At 45.1% G+C, this 11,071-nt stretch overlaps 1 protein-coding gene across 1 annotated transcript; it reads right to left on the bottom strand.

The window, feature by feature from the left end:
• Positions 1-3,042: 3,042 nt before the first annotated feature.
• AHSA1 (activator of HSP90 ATPase activity 1) lies at positions 3,043-10,793 on the bottom strand. The gene is made up of 9 exons (XM_010976427.3): positions 10,554-10,793; positions 9,031-9,221; positions 7,326-7,408; positions 6,808-6,925; positions 5,668-5,756; positions 4,664-4,792; positions 4,094-4,195; positions 3,554-3,605; positions 3,043-3,441 (listed from the first exon to the last, which is right to left on the bottom strand). Exons 1-9 carry the CDS (start codon positions 10,631-10,633, stop codon positions 3,269-3,271), a joined length of 1,017 nt encoding a protein of 338 aa, XP_010974729.1. The 5' UTR covers positions 10,634-10,793; the 3' UTR covers positions 3,043-3,268.
• Between the last annotated feature and the right edge of the window lie 278 nt (positions 10,794-11,071).

The following is an 11,071-nucleotide window of genomic DNA, read 5'->3' as shown; positions in this document are numbered from 1 at the left end:
CAGAATGAGACAAGGTGTGTTCAGAGCCACCACCTGGAGATGCTGAGAGCCAGATGTTTCCAATTACCATCACACCTAGAGGTAAGTTTATCAGTCTCGTCCCGGGACACAAGTCTAACAATACTGGTGCAACTAGAATGTTACAGGGTCAGAGAGGGCAGGGTCTTAGGTCACTAGATGGGGGCCAAGTTCACTTTTCTGTCTCTTATCTGGGGAATTCAATACGGTTAGCACAGGCATATTTTAATTATTTCTAGCAGAAACTTAAAAAAAAAAGAAAAAAAGACAAGATAGAGGTATCCCAGAGTCTGTTTTCACAGGAAACCATTAATTCCTCTATTTTCCAATATAGTTTACCTTGACACTGAGACACACTAAATGTAATCTATACCTAATGCTTGTCTATTACCTAAACTGAACTTAGCCAGCCCCATTTTTAATCTCTAAGTGACATGCTAAGTTGCTACCATGTCAGGCCACATGAGCGAAAAGTAAAGAAAGCAGGGCTGGAAAGGAGCCTTGAAGGAGCTGGGGCATTGACCAGCTATAAAATGGTGTTTATTCAAACTGTACAAAGGAGAAAGAGACACTATGCAGGTGGCTGCAGGCTTAGGGAACACCTGTGTGTGAGGAGAAATATTTGTGGTGGGGTTGCTGACTCTGTTAAAGGGAGAATTTTAGAAGCGGCTAGGGGCCCATGAAATCAGAGAGGACCCCTCCCTCTGCTCTGGTCCAGTGCTGATCATGACCCGACTCACCAGGCTGTTCTTCCTGTCCCAGACCCCAGCAGCCGTCCAGGGCCACGCATCCAGCACGACCACCACTGTTTTTTCTAACTTAGCTGCCCTGGCCACCCAGGATGGTTTTGTCCCATTTTCCCCCTCTCTGGTTTACATCATAAAGGGTTGTAGGCCAGGCAAGACTGAGACTGAATTCTTACCAGGTTTAAAACAACCAAGAGTACAAACCCACCAGATCCTGCTAACCACCCTTGTCTCTTGGAAGACAGGATGTTTCAGATCCTTTGTCTCATTATTCACAAAAGGGAACCAAATGTGCTTCTTTGGCTCCTCCAATTAGATCTTAACATGTTGGAGGGCTTCTCAAAAGCCAGTCCTGGTATCAGTATCACCTGGGATATTACAGTATCAGCTCACAGGCCATACCCCACACCGAGTCAGATCTCTAGGGGTAGAGTCCATGTTCCTGCACTGCATTTAACAGGTTCCCCTCAGATGGTTCTTAGCTGAGAAAAACCCTTGGCCTAAGATTTGCAATTTGGCCAATTAATCAGCTTTTCAATAGATTAACTTCTTCTCAAGGGAAAATGTGGGCTCGGGAGCCCAAATATCAGCAGGTAACATATCACCAGGTGCCTGTGCTTTTCGGTTCACCTCTAATGCTCTCATAAGATACTTACTACACCCATTTTACAGATGAAAAGATTTGCCCAATTTGTTAGGAAGTGACGTGTATACAACTCCAATCTAACTTTTGGTTCTAGTTCAATCATTCTCCTTTCTAGGCTCCCATGGCTAACCAAAATGCTGTTAGTAAAAGCCATGGTAAAAATTGGCACAGCCGTTCACTACTGGGGATGTGAATGTTACTGAGCATCTCACATGACAGTAACCTTGCCTGGTGTTTTGGTTTTCATTAAAGCACTTGTAAACTCTACTTCAGATTTTTTTTTTAGGTCTTTTGGTATAGGTAGCTCCGGCCAGGTGTGAAACGGATTCTTTTTTGTCCGTTTAGTCTATGTTAGGAGGGGTCCTTGATTTGATTTGTTAGAGTCCAGGTTCTTTATCAAAAGGTATCTTTCTGGACCCCCAGGAAGCAGATGTAATGCCAAATTAGCTCAGTCCAGCACTTGTTGACTAATTCAAGCCAAAGGTGGCTTTTGGGGTTCTCAATTATCCAGATCAGTACTGATTTTCTGCTTTAACTACAACATTTTGGCCAAGTCATGTTGGTAGGATTAGCCTACAGGCCTTGCTGCCATCTAATAAAACAGGCAAAAACAGATGAAGGAAATAGCTGTAGCTGCAGGAGGTATTGTCAGGATTAGAGGACGCTGACTCACACTGGGGTGCAGGACACCAGGGAGGGACTTGTCCAGGAAAGAGCCTCCCTGTGCAGGTAGTTACCTCTTCCTGCAGCATGGCCATCTGAACCCCACAAGAGCATATCCCCAGCCCTTGGTTAGTGCTCAGTAAACTTGTTTCATGGAACCAGGTATTTAAAAATATTCTAATAAGGACATTTCATTTTTTCCCCTTTCTGGGAGTACTAAGAGGCCTGGAATTTTCAACTCATGAGGGATGCTTACCATGCTAGAAATGCAGCAGCTTCCGTGTGGGGATGAACCCAAAGACAAGGCAGTAGACACAGTGGTTTAGACGTTGAGTACTGGCTCTGCAGTTATGGTCCTTGGTCCAAATCCCAACTCTGCTCAATTATCAGTTGTAGGGTCTGGGATATGTATTAAGAAATTCAAGGATTAGTCTCTTTTAAGACAGAAATGATGGAAGTATCTACTTCATAGGGCTATTATGGGGGCTAAATGAGTTAACAACTCAAGGAAACTGCTTAATGCAGTGTCTGGTAGGTACTAACTGCTCAGTGAACAAATTGAAGGCCCACAGGTCCCCCCGGCCACAGGGTGGGAATCTCTTTCCACACCTCAAACCAGCACCTGGTGATAATGCCTTCTTACAAGAGGCCACGGAGAGCGGGAAGCCCAGGATGCCACCTCTACCAGTGACAAACTTTGCTGGCACGGTTGACCTCAGAGCACCAACACCCACCGCCCCCCGCCCCGCTACATTTCCCTCACTGAGGGGAACAGACCTTTTCGCCAGTCTGCAGTGGGTAAGGACACGAGCTCACGAATGCTTGCTGGCAAGAAGCAGGCTCCCTTCATGCCTCTTAATTACACACACTTATTTGGAACAGAAACAAAGCCCTTCTCTTGTTTTCATTCAAATTCAAAACCTTCTAGGGAAATCAATACCAGCCAACTAATCAACACACGTTCCAATCCATGTTTTTTTTAAATTACGTTTATTTAGCGTATGTACACATAAAAGAGAAATCACCCTCTGTTCCCACCCAGCAGAAAACATGCACAAACCCAAGGTATACATGAAGGGAAGGGGCCCCGGCCCCAAGTTAGTGGTTGGGATGGTGCAATCCTGTGAGTCACAAGCCCCAGTCAGGAGAGGGCTGGACTGAAGTGTTGGGCAGACTGTAGCCCCCGCTGCTGGCCCTAAAATAAGCGTGCGCCATAGCCAAAGGTCTGTTTGATGCCCTCAAAGTAGTACCGCTGCCAGCCCTGCCGTGTCCTCTCTTCCTCAGGAGCAGGGATGCCTCGGCCTTCCATGCACAGCTCGGTCTCTCCATTCTTGTCAATGAAGGTCAAGGTGATGGTGGCAAAGTGCCCTGCAGAAAGGCAGAGGGGAGGGAGGTTTCAGATTCAGGGTTTCCATGTGGGTTCGAGAATAAAGGGGAAAACAACAAGTTCTGGGGGCAATAAACAAGTATGCTTGCTTACCTTCTGGCCACGATTTAAACCTCCACTTCATCATAATATGTTTCTCAGGGACCTAAAATAATCAAAGAGATCAGCCTATACCACAGACTACAACGTATGCAATCCTAGCTAAGATGCGCCATCTGCTTTTCACACGGAGTCTATCATCCGCGCAACTGCACCACTTATGAGGGCAAAGTGGACCACAGAGTTGGTAGCTTCTGCAGTGATATTCGCCGCAGCTTCTCTTATTCCTGGGTCCAGTCAACGGTACCTAAGTGAAATTTCAATGCTGCAAGTGGAAAGCCGTAAACCACCAATATATAAGTCCTCTCTTCACGTTTGATTTCTCCAGGGAGAACTAATTTCACCTAAGGAAAAAATTCTAGAACAGCAAGAGAATTCAACTGTAGCATTCTTTTGCAACAATAAGAATGAGGTTTTACTAACCGAAGAGATTAAAGCCTTAAATTTTATCTACAGAGCTGCAAAAAAAAAAAAAAGAAGAAATGTTAATCTTCTAACCAGACAGAGACTACATCTTGGCTAGCAGGTACTTACCAGATCAGTGAATTCCCCAGAGACATTGCCATCTACCAGGTGAAACTTGCCACCTTTGTCTGCTTCTAACATTGCAGGAGCATGGGTAAAGGCCTGAACAAGCTGCAAAAAAAAAAAAAGGAGGTAGGGAGAAGATGTGTGGCTCTCAGTGGGACCCAGAGAGAGACTCCAGCTGACACCTGTGTGTCTCCTTAACTCTCACTTCCAAAGATACCACTCTGCCCAACGACCAGGTTTAAGTTCTATTCTGTTCAACTGAAGACCAGGCTTCAACTTGAGTAATTCTTTCTGAATCCTTGATGCTGGTACTTTGGATCCATTTACTTTTGTAATGAAAAAGACTCTAGTGGTTCCCACTTACGTGACCCAAAACTAGTACAGAAGAGAAAAAAGGCAAATCCACTCAGATGAATGTGTTGAACAAAAGTGTTTTTCCCTTGCCTCTGCATGTATGAGGAATACCTCGTGGTTCCTCTCAGTACTTCCTCTGCAGTGAGGGGATGTGCCCACAATGGGTCACCCGGATGTTCAGCAGATACCATGACGCCGGAAAGACAAGATTACACTTACCTCTTGGGTGGTAAAAACTCTGTAGAGCTCCTCTGGTGATGTCAGGAAGGTTTCTCTAAGGGTGATCTTACAGGTAGGGATTTTGACACCGACAGGTCTGGCCTGGGTTTTTGAAGGAGCAGCCTTAGCCTGTGGAAGTGGTGGTGAAACTGTCAGTTTAGAGTAATGGTGAAACCTCAATTAAAAGGGCTTCAGGGACAGCCCTGCCATTCGTTCTCACAGTTTTTCACCTCCCAGGCTAACTGTTTCAGGGGGTTAGAGAAAATTTATGTGCATGGGTGTTTCAGTCAGGAGAAGAACTTTCCCAGATACTCCTCAGTGCCACTCTAGGTGAAGGAAGACTAACACTCAAAAGCTCACTACCAAAGACAAGTCAATCCATAGGTATTTCTTTAGATCCCTGCTTGATTCTCAGACAGAATTTTATGCTTAGCCAGAAGCAGCCTCCCATAATTTCCTTCAGCAAGCTGACAAAAGGTAAACAGGGTTGGAAACCACGTGCTGACCCCAAACCACACAAGGTCCATCCCTAGAAAAAATATTCACTCAGCCTGCAAGTTGGGTGAAATCCATCAGTTTCCTGACAGGTGAAGTTAGTGATCTAAGTAACCCCTGAAACTTTGATGAGATCTTTAATATCAAAGTATGAAATGTCAATACCCCAATTAGACATAATACTTAAGATGTATACAGGTGAAGACCACTCTATGTTCATAACCCCTTCACTGGTGTTAAATGCAACCAAAAATCAGACTGTGAAATCCCCGATGACTTCCATTTGCTCTAGGAGTCTGTTATAAATGAATAGAAACCAGGTTGAAGATAGACAGACAGACAGTTACATACTGTGGACTCGAAAAAGCACCACGAGCAGATCACAAGCTGCTCTGGCTTAGAGGTTAGGGTGGGGGAGAAAGAGCTGAGATGTGGACTTAAGGAAGAGACAGTGTCTCAACTGCCTTTCCAGAGAGCCTCCTGCCCCACCATGTGGGAACACCAGTTACCTTGCGCTCCTCAGTTTTCAGTGCTGGCTGCCTGGCTGGGTCTACTGACTCTCCATTCATTGTAGGCAAGATCATGCCCTGCGTGAACTCTGAAAAGACAAAATCCCAGCTCTTGGAAGTTATTTTTTAGTAGCTGAGATTGGGGGCTTCATTGTAGTTTGACAAACATGGCCATCTTAACCAAGAATGAGGTAACAACAGGAAAGGAAGAGTCTATCTACTTTACATCTTTATCTCGGCTCTGTGGTACTCAGACAGGTATCTGAGTGTATGCTATAGAATGTAGTATATTATATTGGAATTATGGTAAACCCCTGACTCAATCGGATGGTAGCCAACGAACGTAGTGGCACTTGCAATGACTTTTGAGAGTGTGGCAAGATACCTACGGATGCATATTTAGTCTCCTTTCTCCACTGTGCTTTACATCTGTAGAAGAGCCACAGCTAGTTACGGTGTCAGAGCACTGATTCCTACCAAAAAAAGTTTTCCCCTTCTGTGCTAGTTCCCTCTGATGGCTGTATGTACTCTGACACCAAAATCAGAACACACTGGCAGAACTGGAATTACAGAGGAGAGCTGAGCTGACTACTATTCAAATTACGTTCTAAATGTCCCTGGAGAATGCATATCAAAGGTAGTCCAGGACTACGCTCAGGTGATGAGTCTAGGGATATCAAATCTTTAGATCAGTGAGTCCAAGAGGAATATGTTAGCCTTAAACGTAATATTAAATTTTCTAGTAGTTATACTATAAGAGTTAAAACCAACAAGTGAAGTTAATTTTTATTAATATATTTAACCTAATACAACTAAACTATCATTTCAATATGTTATCAACATAAAAAATTATGAAGATATTTTACACTCCTTTTTTTGGTACTAAGTCTTCAAAACCCATTGTTTATTTCATACTAACATCTCAGTGTGGACTGGCCACATTTCAACTGCTAATTAAACAATGTATCAGACATCGCATCTCCAGATCTTTCCCTTTCTCAAAGTTTATAGACTGACTGAGATGAAATAAGCCTCTTCCTATTTGTACCCATTTGCCAAAGAAAGGACTGTCAAGCCCTTAATTAGTCTGACAGGTAGAAAGCTACCTCCTCAAGGCATTCGTAACTACTCAAGAGATACCTGTTTTGAGGGTGCTGATGTAAATTCCCATTGCTTCTCTTAGAAGTCTCACCCCTTCTTCCTTCATTAAGGCCACGAGATTTGTGTCAGGCTCATCTTTGGCAAGGCTCACACTAATCTGAGTGAAAGATCAGAAGTAGGTGGTAAATAACACGATGGGCACCTACACTGCAGAATGTGGGTGCTCAGCAATCACATAATTGCTGACATTTCCAAAGGAAATACGTGAGGGTTGAGTTACTTGTATATCCCCATGAGCGTTCCTTCTCGCATTCTCTCTGCCAAGGCAAAGGTGGCTAACGTTAGAACCCACGTTACTTGCTAAAGGAAAGTAATTAAATAAGCACAAGCTGCTCTGGAAGCTCCCAGTGGTACCAGAGACCTAGAAAATCATCTGCAGACTGTGGTTCTGAAAGCTTGGGCCATGCCTGACCTATAATCCTGAATGATAGGTCATTTTTATCATCTGAGACTAAGCGGATGTGGAAGATTCAGATGAGGAATTGGGAAGCACAAACCTCTACTTCATCCACGCTGTTTTCATCAGACAAATTGGGGATCTCCACATGGCCCTTGTACTGGACTCCAGACTTAGAGGTACCTGTCAAAACCAATGCAATGCTATTAGTCTCCTCCTCTTCAGTCTGCTACTCTGGAGTTCTACTACCTCTGCTTATACTTCTTTTTGGACAACTGAACTGACCTTCTTTGTTTTGAGAGAATGCCACATGCCAGCTGCCCCTGCCCCAAAATGTCCTTCCTTATCAGATTTCTTGAGACTGTGTTATTACAGTGTTGGACCAAGAGCTATGTAAATATAGCACTAGCATGAATTCTGTCAGGGAGGGCTTCGGTCAACAGCCAATAGAGTCAGTTCCGCTAGGATGCTTATTTTGAAAATACAGATTTGTTCCAATGCTATTGGTGTATTAAGGGACAATTTGATCATAACATGAATTTCACATTTGCTTGTATGTGATTTCATCCATAAGAAACACTAGGTGAACCCATAGAAAGCCACACCCAGCTGAACAGAGCTGCACAGGAATACACAACACACACACATCTCAAACATTTATCTCCCAGCAATCTCAGATCATCATGTGTGTTATGAGCCGTGCCATCCACAACTATTGTTATAACGTTCCCTCTGACTTTAGGCGACTCTCCTTCTGCCACCTCAACCCACAAGCCTCAATGCTTCTGACGCCCACTTTCACAAGTAAACTTCAGGTCTTTTTCAAGGTAAAGCACCATATTTGTCATATTACTTACGTATTTCTATGACTTAACATATATAAAACGGTGCTATCAGTTTTTAGAAATGTGCCAGTGATGAAGCTTTTGGGTACTGTGTCACGTCCAAGCCCATTTTCCCTCTAAGCCCCATGGGTTTTGCTGCAAGATTCTGCATAATGCAGTGATTTTTAGAAACAAATGTCCCGTCATAGCAGAACCGATTGAATTTCAAAGTTAACTGACAAAACACTTACTTATCTTCACTTCTCTAGGCCTCAGGTTCTCAAACTATACAAAGAAGACTGGGCAAGATGATACCTAAGGCTTCTTCTAGACTACTGTGCTTTAGTAGTTAAAAAAAAAAAAAAACCAACAGAGAAATGTACATTTCTCCTCTTTATTACCGTACACTTGAGAAATGTTTACTGAAACAAATTTATTTCATGCTTTGCCCCATACATGTACTCCTTTACCTTTAGTGTTAAGATTCAGCCTCCCAACTGTCTGGACCACCCAAAGGAGGCATATGCATGGTCCCAGTTCTCTGCCAGTGTCATCAAAGAAGGGACATTAAGCTAAAGCTAAAGGATAAAACTGCCCCAAATGATAATCAGGTACAAGCCTGATTAGCACAGCAGTCTTAACTGTTAGACTCACACTGGAGAGAGTTAAAAAAAAAAATCAGAAAAAATTCCCCTCTACACACTTTTAAATCATCCAAGAGACAGCAATAGCTAGTCTGAGAATAGTCACCTTCTATGCTTCACTGGGAACTTGCGAGACCCAGAGAGGAAACTCGTTCAGTGTCCCAAAGTGGCAGAGAAATTTCAACATCCAATGCTGTTTTCTATAGGATTCTAAAGCAGCACCATCTGTCTCCCTTGAAAAAAGCTCACAACCTCTCAGAAACTGTCCTCTCTGGCTCCTGAAAAAGTCAGTCAAAAGGCAGTTAACCCCTGTCCTAAAAGCCGAGCACAGACTTACCTGTCCAGTTTAGTTTGATGCTCCACTCGTAAAAGAAGATAAGTTTGCCTTTGCGATTATTAATGGATGCCTCTCCATCAAGCTTATTCACTTCTGTCACCTCGCACTTGCCTTCCTCATTTTGCACCTGCACTGCCAGGAACAATGTTTTCAGCTTATCTGTGGACCAATTTGAAGCATCCCTCTCTGTCCTGCAAAACAGAAACAAAGCTATGAAGCAGAAGCGGAAGGAAGGATACACTGCTATGCAAGAGCATCCAGGGCTAAAGGCGCCCTGAAAAGAACACAAAACCCTCAGTCGCACTCCAGTATGTCCACAAATGTGTAACCCTTTTAGGAGATCAGGAATCCCATATTGTCAATAAAGACAACTGCTGTACAGAATAGTTACAAAGTAAAAGGAAAATTCTCTTTTCCTTTCTCAGCGTGATGGTGCTGAGGTCAGTACTTGACACTTTAACATGGCGCCCCCGTCTGACCAAGTGGGAAACTGCACATCTTGCTGAGGTCTAGCACACAGCCGGCCATAGAATGGAGTACTGAGCTAAGAAGTCCCATAAAGAATAAATCAATTAGCACAATGTTTTGACCTGTCACATTCAGGCTGTGCTATAAATGCCCTACACATTCTGTGCCCTCTAAATGACCATAAAAACAATAAAAGTCCAGGGCTTCAAAATAGACAAAAATTAAGTCAAGCACTCTATCTTAAGAAGAGAGGAGACGGACTGAGATATAGAGAAGAAAAACTACATGCCTCCCACTTTACTAACTAGTAGAGGAAACAGCAAAAAGAGCTGCAACAAAGTAAAAATACAGTAAAGACGGTATGAACAAAGTTCAACAGAATTAAAAGATAAGGAAACATTACTTCTGGAGGATTTCATGAAGAAAGGTAGGCTTTTAAGAGTGGTTAGGTTATAAAACCATGATTGCCCGGCAACCGGGGCAGTCCCTGGAGTTACAGTGCAACCGACTTAATAGTTCCGGGTGAGAGGCCATGGCGCCTGCAGCATCACTAACTAAGCTCTGAGCACCTGCACACGTTCCAAACCTTAGCCTTCTGGACTGAGGCAGTTGTCTCCTATGACTGACTTTTAATTCCACCCATAAGCCGAAAAATAGGAATTCCAACCCCACGGAGCCTAACACTGCAATCTCCCAACACAATCCACGGCGGCTTGGGTCTCACTGACTCCTCCGGCCACGTGTGGGAAGCATTTCTGTTCAGGCTGGATGGATGCAGCAGCCAGGGAGTTACGTTCTCGAATCGCTGAAACCTCTCCTCTGGGGCGCAGCCCTTCATGTCGTCCCCTCGCACCGCGCCCCGCCCCAAACTGAAACGGAGGATGGAGGAGTTTGGGAATATGGACCCCAGCAACAGGAAGGACCCACGCCCATCTCCCGGCAGGCAGGGCTTCCTCGGCCCCAGCTTTGTCCCAGCAGAGGTTCCAGGGCCCCAGGGCCCCTGCAACCCTGGCCCGGCCGTAGAGCTCCGGTGGCCTGGCCCCGCTTGCCCTCACCAATGCCAGTTGTTGACGTTGGTGGCGTCCGCCCGCTCCTCCACGATCCAGCGTGGGTCGCCCTCGCCCCACTTGGCCATCGGCTCTCCTATCGCGCCGCCACCAGCTCCTGAGCAGCCACAGCCAGAGCCTCAGGACCGCCCGGTCCCAGCCGCCCGGCAGCGCCTGGAAACTACTAGAAGCGGCCTCAGATCCTCCCGGCTTGCTTTTCCCTCCACCCCCCGCCCCCTCCCCGCCTTAACTTCCGGCTCCTCCTCACTCCCAACCGGTACTTCCGTTCCACCTCGCAGGACTTGAGCTTCCGCCAGTTCTAGGGTTCCTTCAAACTCCCCTGGTTATCCCCTAAGAAGACCGAAATGCAACCGCTCACACGACCATTCTTCACCCGTACAGACCCAAAGGACACGTCTCATTGTGGCCCTGAACCCTGAAACGAACCTGCTGAGCCTTATGGGAGTTGTAGTCTTGTTGAGTGACCCGCTGGATAACCACGAAAGGTCGAGCTAAAAGTAGAGGAA

The sequence above is a fragment of the Camelus dromedarius genome, chromosome 5 (assembly GCF_036321535.1).
Source record: "Camelus dromedarius isolate mCamDro1 chromosome 5, mCamDro1.pat, whole genome shotgun sequence".
In the NCBI taxonomy this organism is placed as follows: domain Eukaryota; kingdom Metazoa; phylum Chordata; class Mammalia; order Artiodactyla; family Camelidae; genus Camelus; species Camelus dromedarius.
The sequence above is the reverse complement of the archived record's forward strand: the minus strand, read 5'-3'. Positions and strand labels throughout refer to the sequence as shown.